Source organism: the organism of the source record quoted next, unplaced genomic scaffold (assembly GCF_019419815.1).
Source record: "Pyrus x bretschneideri cultivar Hongxiangsu unplaced genomic scaffold, Pyrus_bretschneideri_v1 Contig13, whole genome shotgun sequence".
Classification (NCBI taxonomy): Eukaryota; Viridiplantae; Streptophyta; class Magnoliopsida; order Rosales; family Rosaceae; genus Pyrus; species Pyrus x bretschneideri.
Genome location: NW_025999424.1, coordinates 5,951,709 through 5,966,865, shown reverse-complemented (window position 1 = coordinate 5,966,865; position 15,157 = coordinate 5,951,709). Strand labels below are relative to the sequence as shown.

The 15,157-nt window shown below is 39.8% G+C and overlaps 2 protein-coding genes across 2 annotated transcripts; both read right to left on the bottom strand.

The window, feature by feature from the left end:
- Positions 1-6,893: 6,893 nt before the first annotated feature.
- Positions 6,894-7,654, bottom strand: LOC103946968 (calcium-binding protein PBP1-like). The gene has a single exon (XM_009357797.3). It carries the CDS (start codon positions 7,409-7,411, stop codon positions 7,040-7,042), a length of 372 nt encoding a protein of 123 aa, XP_009356072.2. The 5' UTR covers positions 7,412-7,654; the 3' UTR covers positions 6,894-7,039.
- A 5,739-nt stretch (positions 7,655-13,393) lies between these two features.
- On the bottom strand, positions 13,394-14,015 carry LOC103946969 (calcium-binding protein PBP1-like). Its single transcript, XM_048578681.1, has one exon. The coding sequence runs from the start codon at positions 13,869-13,871 to the stop codon at positions 13,500-13,502; it is 372 nt and encodes a 123-aa protein (XP_048434638.1). The 5' UTR covers positions 13,872-14,015; the 3' UTR covers positions 13,394-13,499.
- Between the last annotated feature and the right edge of the window lie 1,142 nt (positions 14,016-15,157).

Below are 15,157 nucleotides of genomic sequence, written 5' to 3'. Positions count from 1 at the left end.
AAAATATACCCGAATTTCCATATCCAAATCCAATCCATTCAGGCGGTTATCCACGGTTATGGAGTTTAACGCTTAGAATTGTCATCCCTAGTTAAGAGTGGCTAGTACGATTGCTAATAGGATTGCTCAACGTAGAAGTCCTGTCATGCCCTCATTGCCGAAGTCTGTACCAAGATGACCGTTGGGAGAAAAGTTCGATTCACCATTGGAGAGGCTTGCTATTATGAAGAGTGAAAAAGTGGACTTTGCTGCTAAAGTGGCGCCAAGGCCCACTCCCCATGCTGCTGAGACTAATTTGCCTACTGGGAAGGAAAAGATTACTCACATGGGCAGCTATGAGAAATCCATTAAGCCTGTTTCTGGGGAGGCTGCTAAAATTTGTGTGCTTTTGAAACCAAATCTGCTTGAAGACATGAATGCTTGTGCCAAGTTTATCGATAGAGTTAGAAAGATTATTTACCCAAGTTCTTTTGCAAAGCATACGGCCAAGTATAGGAAGACTGTTTTACTTGCAATGAAGCAGAAGATGGCTATTCTGGCAGCTGAGTCTATGCTCCTTGACCAAAAGGATACTGAGGCTGCCAAGGAGGTGGCAAAGGTTGTGGCAGCCGAAGCTTATTCTTATGCTAAGAAGATCGAGAGGTTGGAATCTGAGCTCATCACTTTGAAGGGGTATAATATCTCTGCCTCTACTTTTCTGTAGCTTGAGACCACTTGCCAAGAGATTGTTGACTTGAAGGCCAGGCTTGACGGGAACCAAGTTAAGTATAAAAGTGCAGAGAAATAAATTGGATGCCACATACCTTAGATTCAAGATCTTGAGTGTGTTGTTTCTGACCTTCGTTCTGCTGCTTATGCAAAGGATGAAGAGTTGATTGCTGCTTATAGCCAAGTGATCTACTTCAAGAAGGTCATTGATAGGCTTAAACCCTAAGTGTTGGAACTCCAAGGTACGTTGAAGATCAATGAAAGTTTGAAGAAAGAAGTGGATGAGCTGCAGCACGTTCGTGTTGGTCTACTTGAGGAGAATGAGCAGCTAAAAGGTGAGAAGGCTGGGCTCGAGGCTTCACCTGTTCAAAGTCAGGCCGATTTCTATAAGCTAGGTTATGTAAATCATCTCTTTGGTAGGCCGTCTGACTTCGAGTTTGCTGGGAAGACTTCGAAACCTTTTCTATTTCTTTGGAAAACTTACTTGCCTTTACTTTTGAGGCCTCCGTTGGTGAAGTAGTCGGAGAGGTTGATGCCTAAGCTGGAGCAACCAGGAGTGAAGAGTCGGATTATACCACTGCTGGGAGTATTACGATTGCTGAAGGTATGGCAACCGAGTAGTCGTGGAATGTCCAAGCTGTTAAAGGATAATCTTTTAGGTAGCTTTTAAGATTTCCTTTGTTTTCTTTGTTGCTCTTGTTTTGCTTGAACTTCCTCGGCCTTTGCTAGTCATTTATCAATTTTGCTAGAAAATTTAATAAACTTGCTTCCTTCATTTTTCTCCATCTTTACTTTTTAGTTCATGCCTTAACCTTAGACTTTATAGACTAGTGGCAGACGTGTTGCTTTTCTATAAGTAAACAGGCCTGCATAGCCTATGCAATAGTAAGTGTTGGTGTAGAACTTTGCAAAGTTGTTAACCATAGGGTTGACAGCCAGACGCTTTACTTACAGAAACAGGCAAATTTGCGTGACCACTAGGCTGTTAACCTTGGCTTTCTCCAATTCCATAAGTTATGTAGCAAGTATCACGACACTTTAGGGCTTGGTGTAGGTCGTTCCACGCTTTAGCAGAAATGAAGCCTATCAACTGAGTAGCATGTCGGCAGTGGACGAAGCTTCATATATGCACGCCAACTTGTTTAAACTCTCATAGAAATGCAGTTGTATAAGGTTAATGCGACTTACTGTATGAAAGGTAAACCGTAAGCAGTATTCTGGAAACCGTAGGCTACCTTAGTGTTCTTGGTAGCAGATTTAGGGTTCCAGGGTAGTCGTCTGTAGGGCGTACTGCGTAATGTGCCCCCTCCGTCTCTAGGGCCCAGTTCCCCCCAGATTAGGCCAAAAGACCCAAAATCCTTTGATTAGCTAAGCTTTGAAAAAGACCATTGTGGCTACTTCTAGGAATCCCAGCGCAAGCCATTGCGCACCTAGTTATACCAGGACAGCCTGGCTTATCCACTTACTTTGCTGATCTTGTACGGATCTTCCCAAATGGGATCTATCTTTTTGAGCATTCTTTGCGGGCAGTGATGAAGGCTTTTCTTAGGACTAGATCTCCGGGTTGGAACTACTGGATCTTGGCCCTTTTCTTGCAGCTGGAGAAGAGTTGCTGCTAGTATCTGTGATGTTGGTGATGGTCTGCTCATGCTTCTCTTCTGCCAGATCTAAGCTTGTGGCCATTTCCTTACTGTTCTACTCAATGCTTGGTAGTAGAGTGCTGATACTTAGCACGATGACATTTGGGAGGAATGATTGCTTCTAAACCAAATGCCAAAGAGAAATGAGTCTCATCAGTGGCCCGTCATTTGGTCGTGCGATATGCCCATAGACATCCGGGAAGTTCGTATGGCCACTTTCCCCTCTTGTCGGAGAAGGACTTCTTGAGGCGATCGAGAATTGTCTTGTTGGATGATTCAGTCTGCCCATTGCCTTGAGGATATCTAGGTGTGGACATATGTTGCTTGATGCCATACTTTTCGAAGAACTTTGTCAAATCTTTGCCCACAAATTACAGGCTGCTATCAGTGACGATGGATTCAGGATGCCAAATCAACAAATAATGTTCCTCCATATGAAGCGCTCTATGTCTGCCTGAGTCATGGTTGTCACGGGCTTTGCTTCTACTCATTTGGTGAAGTAATTAGTTGCCACAATTATCATGCTTCTTCCCTCAGCAGCGAGCTGTATTGGCCTTACCAAGTTAATTACCCACTACATGAATGGCCAAGGACTCGTCTGTGGGCGTAGCTTGCTGGCAGGTAATGCTGCTACCAGGTTGTAGCATTGGCAGCGGTTACACTTTTGCACCAATTCCTTAACATCTTGATGCATGGTAGGTCAGTAGTAACTTGCGTTAAGAGCTTTCTGTGTTAAAGATCGACCTTTGGAGTGATTTCCACAAACGCCTTCATGGATTGAGCTTAGAACATTTAAGTCGTTGGAATATGCTAGGCAGCAGAGATGTGGTCCAATGTAGGATCTTCGGGCGAGAATGTCGTTCCATATGTAGTAGCGTGCTGCCTTTATTTGGAACTTTCTATGACATTTCGATTGTCGGCTCTGCGTTTGTGTGGGCATTGTCTGTGCACGAAACTTGAATAAAGGTGTAAGTGTGAAATGCCTCAAGTTGCTTGTGTACTTTCTTTATTAATCTAGCTGGTGATTACCTAGAAATCAGAATGATTAGCTGGTGATTAGCCTTGAAGCTTAGAGTAATCACCTGCTCGAGCATCGAACCGTCTGGGGTGACAATGACCATGCTTGCTTCTGAGCCTTTGTAGTTGGAGCCATAAAGTTGGGGCCATGTTACATGCAACAGAAGATGCTTAATTGCTAGTATTGGGCTACCCCTACATCTCTGAACGACCGAACAAGGCTTCTTTCGGCCACTGAGGATCGCTTTGTGCCCTCTAGAGCTAAATTATATAGCAAGGGTTGGCTGGGGCCGTGTGATGAGTAGCATGAGGTGATTTTCAACTGCCGGTATATATTGCTTCTATGTAGAATCTTTTGGGGCGATGAGGACAAAACTTGCTTCTGAGTGTGTCATTCTAGTGTTCGTTTACCCTTGGTGCGCATTTTGGGCTTAGTTATTGCATTCGTCAGAGAACTTTGTATCCATCAGTGTCTACGCCTTTATCGTTGCATGTCTGGATTGGGCAGAATAGTGCATCATGAGGATGACTACGTGCATTTGAAAGTCTAACTTGAGCTTCCGAGTTGTAACAATTATCGTCAAAGTTAGCTTTTGAATTTCTGGTAGCTGGTTTCATCATCGAGAAGAGCTTTTGAACTATGGAATATAGTTAGTCGGGCCCGAAGCTCTTCTCATATGATGGTAGAGCTTATTGCTACTTCAGATACCATCATACATGCAAATAGGTCTTCCACTACTTCCAGTTTAAATAGTAGAGAGGTGATGTCAAGTTCTTTTTCAAGTTCTCGCATCTGGATTGGCGAGCCTCGTCCCAAAGTGCATGCTTTATTATCAGAATGAAAGAGTCTACCAGAGTTAGATCTTTTTTCATGATCAATTTTTCGAACAGCGGGTGGTATGCTGGAAATCATTTTTGGAAGGCTACTCTAACTATCTAGTCGTTGCATCTGACAATCCTTGCTTTCTCTATTTTGAACCTCTTCATATAGTTGCGAATCAACTCCTTTGGATTCTTCTTGACGTTGAACAAGTGGTCGAACTTCTTCTTGATCGAACAATATGATGAATATTCTTTAGTGAAAACCAAAGAAAGTTCATTGAAATTCATGATGGATTGTGGCTGCAAGGTGTAGAACCAATCTTGTGCCTTGCCTTTTAGAATGGTAGCAAATACCATGCACATGAGATCATTGTAGTTTCGATAGAGGATCATTACGCTTTGGTAGTGCTCCAAATGTCTTTTCGGGTCTCCATCTTCTTTGAATGATGTGAAATATGGCATGCTAAACTCGCGTGGAGGCTCTGCCTGCTTAATCTCATCTATGAAGGGTGACTTGCTTATGTTGGTCATGTTCTGTCGTAATGCCTCATCGGTGACCTTATTGCGTTAGAAATCGCGTAATTGCTCAGTTAAAAGTCTCTCTACGTATTCCTGAATTTCCTTTTGTTGGGGGTACTAAAACTCTCGGCTACCCCCAATCATGACCTATTGGTCTAGGTTGATCTTCTATATGCTGGGCTCGTCTATGTCGCAGCTGCGGTGCATATGGTTCGTTCCTAGCAGGTGAGGGAATTCTTTACAGGCTGCTGGTTGAGCTTAAACCGGATTGAGTGACTGTTTCTCTCTATCCATCGTGCTACCTACTCCTATGTGATGTAGAGGATGCTCATTACGGGCTTAGCTGTGAATGAACACTTTGCTTGAAAGGCTGTTTATGTTGATTATCGGAGTGTGACCCTAACCGTGAGTGTATGCTTATCCGTGGGCCTAACCGAGAGTGCACACTCCTCTACGCGCTAAGATGAAAATATACGCTATCTCAAAGGATAATCGGGAGTGTACCTCGTCGGAACACTTGGTTCGTGGCTGGTCGAGTGGCTACTTGTTGGGACGATGCTGGAAATGTTCTTCGTCTGCCCTTATCCTATTTTGAAACATTTTGTCTGGGGCATGTTGTATCCAGGTACGTTGCAAAAGCTGATTCACCAAGGTCGTTTGATGTGCGAGTGCGCTTATCAACTCTATGACTTATCGAGACAAATGTTGTTCGCCATTCGAATTAAAAGAGCTTGGAAAAAATGCATCTTCTTGAGTAGTGGAAGTGTGGTAGACTCCGAGCGCGAGATTCGAATTAGGGAATGTCAAATTTGTGGAGAAGTGTGGTAAAAATGCCTTCGGTTTAATCGTAGGCCCAGAAATTTGAAGTCAAGACAGTTGAACTATTCTTGGGCCGATTTGAGTTGATTGGAAGACCACGGGAGCAGGCTGGGCCATGAGAGTGGGCTACTCGGCGTGTGGTGCATGTGGTGTAAGGCTAGGGCTCAGCTCGGCAAGGTGTTGGGCTCGCATTGGACTTGAAAGGCTTATGCTGGCTTGTCTTGGGCTTAGGCTCTCGTGGGCTTGGATAGCACGACTCGAGCCATGGTCATGGTGCTGTGGATCTTGTTGTGGTGGCCATCATTGTGGTTGCTATGGTGGTGCCCCGTGAGGGTGGTGCCACTCCATTCATCGTTACGTTGAGCCTTATAGATCGCCACGATCCTAATTCTTAAACGTTGGAATTTCTGTTCATCAAGGTTTCCGAATCTCTTGCGATTGTACTTTTCTTTTACGTTTTTATCAAAGAATTTTGAGAAATAAAAATCTACAAATGAACAAGAAAACCTTGAATGCGAGAGTCTTCTATGAGTGTGTGACTCAACTTTCAATGAATCATCAATTTGTGGAAGTAAATTTTCGTCTTCTTCTTCTTGGACAAAATTGTACCTACAAAACAAATAACACCTTAGGTCAAGGCCAAGAGCCTCACGTGCCCACAATGAATGGTGGGGCTTTGGCCGAAGAACCTCCGATGCCAAAGTTAGAATTTTGAGGGAAAAGTGTATGGAGAATTTGGAGAATTTAGCAAGAGTGTAGAACTTAGGTTTTAGAGAAAATGAGAGAGTTTATATAAGGGTGTGGCCAGCCCATTTGGGAGGAGATGGACCGGCCACTTGGATGGTTTTTTGGGTGAGATTCATGATTTGTAGCTAATTAATATAATTTGAAAGGAAAGATTTGGGAATTACCTGTGGAGAATATTTGATGAGGATGGATTAAATAGGGTTTAAATAAACCTATTTTGGGCACTTTTGATTTGATTGATGGATGGTTGTCCACTGCTCGTGTGTAGAAGTTCCGGTGTTCATCAAGGGTAATTTTGTCATTTTCACCCTAGAATCTACATGTCGCCTTTATATTCTTCTTGATTATTTTTAGCTCCACATCTATTCCAACCAATTTTCCGAAATATAATTACGCATGTATTAGTTACATATCTTTATAAAGAAATTATACTTGGACTTAACTTTAATACGTATGATTTCAAGATCCGCATAAATTCTTCGTAAAAGAAATCGATGTACGTATGTACACACACACACACACACACACACACAACGTCCAAGAATTACAACAAAAAGAAGGTGCCTGTTATTTCTCTGTATTTTTCAAATTTGACTATTTCAGGACGAATAACGTTGAAAGTAAAACCACGAAGAAATAACCATGCATATATTGACCAAAAAAAAAAAAAACCATGCATATAACCCAAGGAAAAGTAAAACTCTTCCTTGATCAAATTCACTAACCAATAATATTCTACTTACAAATCAAAACAAAGGATCAAGAAATTAGGGTCTCTTATTTTTATCGCTAATCTCCTCTTGCATGGCTTGCTCAAGCCAAATCCAAGACTCTTCCATCAGCTCAGGACTCAGTCTGAACATCAAAACGCAAAACTCCATCTGGTTCAGAGCGCCATCACCATCCATGTCACCTTCCCTCACCATGCTCACAAGCTCGTCTTCTCTCAAGTTCTGCAGACCCAGCAAGGCAGAATTCCTCCTCAAGCTGTCCAGCGTAATGACCCCTTTGTCCTTGTCCATCAGCAGCTGAAACCCGTTGCACAGCTCTCTTATCAGCCCCTCGCCGCCGAGCTTATCCGCCATCTGCGGCAGCAGGTCTTCGAAATCGTCAGCAGCCCTCTTTCCAACTCCTGCCATAGGTGATGATTGATGATCTTGTGGGATTAAAAATGATAATCTCTTTCTCTGATATATGTATTGGGTTTTGGAGAGAAATTAGATGTTGGCTTCTGGTTGTGTGAGGAAAATATGGAAGGGGTGTGGAGGATTTATATTATGGAAGAAAAGAAAAGGGAAGGGGGGCGGAAACTGCAACGGGGTTCTTGGAAAGAGGAGGGTTGTGGTCTCCCTTCGGATGACGGAAATGGAACAGTGGATTAATTGCTGGTCGGCTTTGATTCTATACAGCTGCAAGGGCCAGCGGTTGCCTCCTCTATTTCTCAGAAACTTGTCAAGGCTAATTATGTCATTTTATAAAGTTGGCGTCTCCTCTCCCACCTATAAGGGGCATTGTTTCATTTTTTTTGTATTCTTTTGAAGAAAATTTAGGGCCATTGTTATCGTATTTGGAATTGGACAAAAATTAATCAATCAGAATACGAATTTTTTTTCTTATTCATATGTATTAGAAAATTGGACGATTCATTATAAAAATATTAACATATAAATCATTAACTTGTTTGAGTTGACTAAATAATAAATAATTAGATAGAATTTTTACATAAATAATAATTAAATGTGCGCGGTTAAAATTTGTCGATCACATTTGTACGAGCATTCAAACGATGGACATGGGTAGTTTCCTTCGGTAGTTACATCCAATTTGACTTTCATCGTTTGTGATGAAGGATATTATTGTCACTTTAAGACGCCTTAAGACTTCAGAGTATGAGCCGGCCTTTTGACCTTCACCACATTGGATGGAAGTTGGTTTATATAACTAGTTTTGAACATGTTCACATGAAATGAAGATGAAAAGTTGGTCAAAGGCTCAAAAAAGCCTCTTTTCTGGTTGGAAAACATAACTAGTTTTCTGGTTTACATAACTAGTTTTCATGTTTTCATGTGTGAGGAAAACATGAAATGAAGATGAAAAGTCGTTCTCTTTCCCGGAAAATATAGGAACTCTTCTGCATTACTCTTTAGAAATAAGAATATTTACGTGCCAAAAAGTGTTACTTATAGATATGAAATGTATTCCATTGAAGTAGGCTTTGATTTGTTTCACATATAAGGAATGGTCGCACGTTGGCATTAAGAATCTCATCCTACTTTGCTTAGTTTAGAAGTTGCTCAACAAACTTTGTTGTGCAACTTTTTATCAGTATAAGTATAAAATATTGAAAGGTAATGTGTGGAAATAGAGAGCGACTTACATGACATTCTATATTGTTATTGTGAATATGTCATGTTCTATAGTAATAATACAACGTCAAAGGAATAAAATTCTCCACATTTTTTTACATTATTGACATGTAATGTCACATTAACATAGTTATAACATGCTATGGAAGTCCTTGTAAAAATGAGAATGTGATTACATCATTTCCTTTTGTCATCTATTAGACCTCGTTTGGCAGTTTGGACTGTACTGATTATTTCAGTTGAATAGAATAAATAATCATCGGATAATACTGACTAAATTAATCGGACGTTTGATATAACATCAGACTAATTACCGTATTATTTATACAGTGTTTGGTACTGTATTGATAACAAGAAGGACAAGGTTGATTCTAGCACTTATACGAACTATTATTTTTTAAAAATATAAAATTGTATCTGCACCATGCCTCAATATATTATATTCAACAGTTCTCGTGTATAATTTGCGCACAGTTTGCCGTTTTTGCAAGAAAACAATAATTGAAATGAAAAGCAAAAATGCAAAAAAAAAAAAGAAAAAAGCTGAATAGCCCATTGGTCTTTGGTGTATACGTGTCGTATACGTGGGTATGACTTTCCACATACCTTCACATTTTTGGCCTGTCACAGTTGTCATTTCTTTTTCCAGTTCAGACCATGGGAAGCCTCCCCATCTCGTTATTCACTGCTCATACAAAGCTTCTAGCAGTCTAAATAACGGGATTGTTTGCACATATATACCAATTCACTCTTCCTTCGGTTTACAAATCTATTTATTCAACTTTCACTACTAAAGTTTTTAGGTAAGCAACTGAGCCTAATTGAATTGACATAAAGAGCTTAGAGAAGATGGCTCAAAATTTCACCATCTAGTTATGTGAGAATTAGCTGCATAACGTCTACGAGAGCTTCAGAGAAGGGAGAAGAGCACACTAGGTCATCCTCTAGGGTTATCACTATCGACCAAGGACTCGAGGAGGCGAACTCACATATATAGCTAACTTGACGACCTGCAAGTTCCATAAAGCGTCCATAGAATACTCCTTTTTGTGGTGTAATCTCGTGGTGTACGTATGTGTAGAAGACAAAGAGATTAGAATTCGATCCAAAGTTTTCCGCTAAAAGATTTAATTAACTATCCCTCTATATGAACACGAATCTATTTGAAAAATCCCATCTTTTAAAGGGGATCGACCTTAAGCTTTCTTAGTGGGCTACTAAAATTATAACGGTTGAGTGGGATAAACAGTTGGTAATGTGTAAAATGAGAATCCCATTATCTCCACCAACCAAATTTTCTTGTTCCTTTTTTTTTTAATCAGACATTTTGCTTTATTAGATTTTTCTGGCATCCCTTTATGAGAGATTATGAGATCAATTAATTAACAATGACGTACTTGGTGACTGGTAACCTCATTGCATCCGATCTCGCACTCACAATTTCTTCTAACATATGAACTGATCTACAATGTGTTCATATTCATATTGCTCTCCAATGTGTTCATATTCATATTGCTCTCCAATGTGTTCATATTCATATTGCTCTACAATGTGTAAAAGATACGACGCCAAAAAGAAGCCTAGACAAATAACTGAGGCATGAGGAATACGTGTTTTTACCGTTGAATGCACCTGAATCAGACCAACATAAGTTGTGAAGCACGCTCATTTGCCAAAATAATAATAGTTGTAAATGAAGCACAATTGAAGCCTTGAAGCTAGGACATCTGTAGATAAGAATTGTGAAATTCAAAGAAGGAAGTTCTTTTAAGTTATATAACAGACATCGCCAATTTTTTGTGCATTTAATTTTACACTGATCACAGTGTTATTAATTTTCGTTACAAATCCCAATGTTAAAATGTGTTTAGGAAAGGTAACATTGTCGAAGCTTTATCGAACTTCTGCCAAACTAATGGTGATTGCATTATTAGAAAAACTGACAAATGCTTGAGAAGAAGAACCAACAACTTCACTATTGGAATTTTTATGCGTTGAAAAAGCAGGCGCTTTGGACGGTGGCAGAGATGTAGCTTCATTGGCAAGCATATGAATTATGTCACATCCTGGACCTAGCTCCATTCCGCCGTAGCACGGTATTGTCCACTTTGGACCCCGACCATACCTTCACGATTTTGTTTGTGGGAACTCACACAAGAACTTCCCACTGGGTCACCCATCCTGGGATTGCTCTCGCGCGAACTCGCTTAACTTTGAAGTTCCTACGGAACCCAATGCCAGTGAGCTTCCAAAAAGCCTCGTACTAAATGGACGTGGGCATGTACATATAAAGCATAGAGGATCCACTCCCCTGGGCAATGTGGGATCTAATGTGGGTCACCTATCCTGGGATTGCTCTTGCACGAACTTGCTTAACTTCGAAGTTCCGACAGAACCCAAAGCCAGTGAGCTTCCAAAAGGCCTTTTGCTAATTGGAGGTGGGCATGTACATATAAGGCATAGCGGATCCACTCCCCTGGGCGATATGGGATCTAACAATGTGGGTCACCCATCCTAGAATTGCTCTCGCGTGAACTCGCTCAACTTCGGAGTTCTTACGAAACCCGAAGCCAGTGAGCTCCCAAAAGGTCTCGTGTGAGTTCCTAGAAACAAAACCGTGAGGCCATGGTTGGGGCCTAAAGCGGACAATATCGTGCGACGGTGGGGTCGAGCCCAAGATGTGACAAATTACCAAGGACATTGTTGGTCCATCATCGGGACTTCTTCAACACACAAAACCCTACATTAATACACCTCAGAGCTTCATCAAGCTGACACATTTCCCTTACTAATTCATCTATCACTTCCATTTCAGCCTCTACCTTCTTTCCATAATTCCTATGCCAATATAAGTTTAACCACATAAATTATATACTCATCAGTCTCGCATGACTATTCCCTGAGTTCTTAAGAGTCACTTCCTAAAAAAGATTGAAAACAAGTTTGAACTCCATTGGAGCCAATCTCTAAGTTTCAATTGCCGATGTGTGGATAGTTGAATATCAGAGTGCGGAACGAACAAGACTACAAAATAATAAGAATATTATTAATAGAGAAGAATGCCAGAAATGCTACAAAATCCTAAGAGGCTACATCGTGACTAACTTATTCTCAAATGACACTACTACAAAAGGGCCTTGTTGTGTCGATGGTTGGTGTCAGTTTTATACAACATAGTGGCGGATAGGATATTTTCGACACTACTTAACATGGTGTCGGAATTACTGTCGGTTATAAGAGACATAGATTTTAATATTTCATTCTTCTTCTTCTTGGACAAAATTGCACCTACAAAACAAATAACATCTTAGGTCAATGTCAAGAGCCTCACGTGCCCACAATGAAAGGTGGGGTTTTGGCCGAAGAACCTCCAATGCCAAAGTTAGAATTTTAATTAAGGGAAAAGTGTTTGGAGAATTTAGAGAATTTAGCAAGAGTGTAGAACTTAGGTTTTAGAGAAAATGAGGGTGTTTATATAAGGGTGTGGTAGCCCATTTGGGAGGAGATAGACCGGGCACTTGGATGGTTTTTTGGGTGAGATTCATGATTTGTAGCAAATTAATAAATTAATTGAATAATAAATCAATTAATTAGTTAATTAATATAATTTGAAAGGAAAGATTTGGGAATTACTTGTGGAGAATATTTGATGAGGATGGATTAAATCAGTGTTCTAAAAAACACCCTAGGCGGCCACCTTGGAACCGAGGCGATTTTGTGCAAAATGGCTGGAAAAATCAGGGTGGCTCTAGGCGGTCCTAGGAAGCTAGGCAGGCTAGGCGGCTAAGTGGTTTTTTATTTTTTATTTATTTTTGTGTGAAATTTGTTTAAAGTCTAAGTTCTAATTATACCTTGAAATTTTGTTAATTTTATAGAAAAGGTGTGTTGTGTATCAACTTAAATTCCAGGATACTAAAGATAAGTATCTTACATTACTAAATTTCCTTATTTTCCTCTTATTTTCCATTTTATGTTGTTTTAAATTGTGAACTTGTTGTACATGTGTCATCCTACAATACTCCTCACTATGGTGTATGGCATATATGCTTAATGTGTTTTTAAATTTTGAACTTGTTGGATACTTTTTTTGCATTTTATCATTTTTTTATTATCTTATCCTTGGATTTCATACAAGTATAATTTTTTGTAAGTGTCAATATGCACTTATTTACAAGATATACAAGAAATTTACCTAAATTCGCCTAGGCCTCCTAGGCGCTGCCTAGGCGCTAGCCAACCGCCCGGCTAGCCTAGCGCCTAACATTTTTTAGAACCTTGGATTAAATAGGTTTTGAATAAACACCTATTTTGGGTACTTATAACTTGATTGATGGATGATTGTCCACTGCTCGTGTGTAGGAATTCCAGTGTTAATTGAGGGTAATTTTGTCATTTTCATCCTAGAATCTACGTGTCACCTCTATATTCTTTTTTATTATTTTTGGCTCCACAGCTATTCCAATCAATTTTCCGAAATATAATTACACATGTATTAGTTACATATCTTTATAAAGAAATTATACTTGGACTTAACTTTAATACGTATGATTTCAAGATCCGCATAAATTCTTTGTAAAAGAAATCGATGTATGTATATATATATATATACACACACACACACACACCACGTCCAAGAATTACAACTAAAAGAAGGTGCCTGTTATTTCTCTGTATTTTTCAAATTTGACTATTTCAGTACGAATAACGTTGAAAGTAAAACCACGAAGAAATAACAATGCATATATTGACCCAAAAAAAAAAAAAAACCATGCATATAACCCAAGGAAAAGTAAAACTCTTCCTTGATCAAATTCGCTACCAATGATATTCTACTTACAAATTAAAACAAAGGATCAAGAAATTAGGGTCTCTTATTTTTATCGCTAATCACCTCTTGCATGGCTTGCTCAAGCCAAATCCAAGACTCTTCCATCAGTTCAGGACTCAGTCTGAACATCAAAACGCAAAACTCCATCTGGTTCAGAGCGCCATCACCGTCCAAGTCACCTTCCCTCACCATGCTCACAAGCTCGTCTTCTCTCAAGTTCTGCAGACCAAGCAATGCAGAATTCCTCCTCAAGCTCTCCAGCGTAATGACCCCTTTGTCCTTGTCCATCAGCAGCTGAAACCCGTTGCACAGCTCTCTTATCAGCCCCTCGCCGCCGAGCTTATCAGCCATCTGCGGCAGCAGGTCTTCGAAATCGTCAGCAGCCCTCTTTCCAACTCCTGCCATAGGTGATGATTGATGATCTTGTGGGATTAAAAATGATAATCTCTTTCTCTGATATATGTATTGGGTTTTGGAGAGAAATTAGATGTTGGCTTCTGGTTGTGTGAGGAAAATATGGAAGGGGTGTGGAGGATTTATATTATGGAAGAAAAGAACAGGGAAGGGGGGGCGGAAACTGCAACGGGGTTCTTGGAAAGAGGAGGGTTGTGGTCTCCCTTCGGATGACAGAAATGGAACAGTGGATTAATTGCTGGTCGGCTTTGATTCTATACAGCTGCAGGGGCCAGCGGTTGCCTCCTCTATTTCTCAGAAACTTGTCAAGGCTAATTATGTCATTTTATAAAGTTGGTGTCTCCTCTCCCACCTATAAGGGGCATTGTTTCATTTTTTTTTTTTTTTTAATTCTTTTGAAGAAAATTTAGGGCCATTGTTATCGTATCTGGAATTGGACAAAAATTAATCAATCAGAATACAGATCTTTTTCTTATTCATATGTATTAGAAAATTGGACGGTTCATTATAAAAATATTAACATGTAAATCATTAACTTGTTTGAGTTGACTAAATAATAAATAATTAGATAGAATATTTACAGAAATAATAATTAAATGTGCGCGGTTAAAATATGTCGATCACATTTCTACGGACATGGAAGAGCATTCAAATGATGGACATGGGTAATTTCCTTTGGTAGTCACATCCAATTTGACTTTCATCACTTGTGATGAAGGATATTATTGTCACTTTAAGATGCCTTAAGACTTCAGATTATGAGCCTGCCTTTCGACCTTCACCGCTTTGGATGGAAGTTGGTTTACATAACTAGTTTTGAACATGTTCACATGAAATGAAGATGAAAAGTTGGTCAAAGGTAAAAAAGATCCCCTTTCCTGGTTGGGCTTAGGGTCCGTCGTTCTCTTTCCCGGAAAATATAGGAACTGTTCTGCATTACTCTTTAGAAATAAGAATATTTACGTGCCAAAAAGTGTTACTTATAGATATGAAATGTATTCCATTGAGGTAGGCTTTGATTTGTTTCACACATAAGGAATGGTCGCACGTTGGCATTAAGAATCTCATCCTACTTTGCTTAGTTTAGAAGGTTGCTCAACACACTTTGTTGTGCAACTTTTTATCAGCATGAGTATAAAATATTGAAAGGTAATGTGTGGAAATAGAGAGCGACTTACATGACACTCTATATTGTTATTGTGAATATGTCGTGTTCTGTAGTAATAATACAACGTCAAAGGAATAAAAATTTCTACATTTTTTTTACACATAGTTAT

Excerpts from the sequence above, each read along its gene's own strand:
- LOC103946968 (XM_009357797.3), bottom strand. The coding sequence starts at position 7,411 with ATGGCAGGAGTTGGAAAGAGGGCTGCTGACGATTTCGAAGACCTGCTG.
- LOC103946969 (XM_048578681.1), bottom strand. The coding sequence starts at position 13,871 with ATGGCAGGAGTTGGAAAGAGGGCTGCTGACGATTTCGAAGACCTGCTG.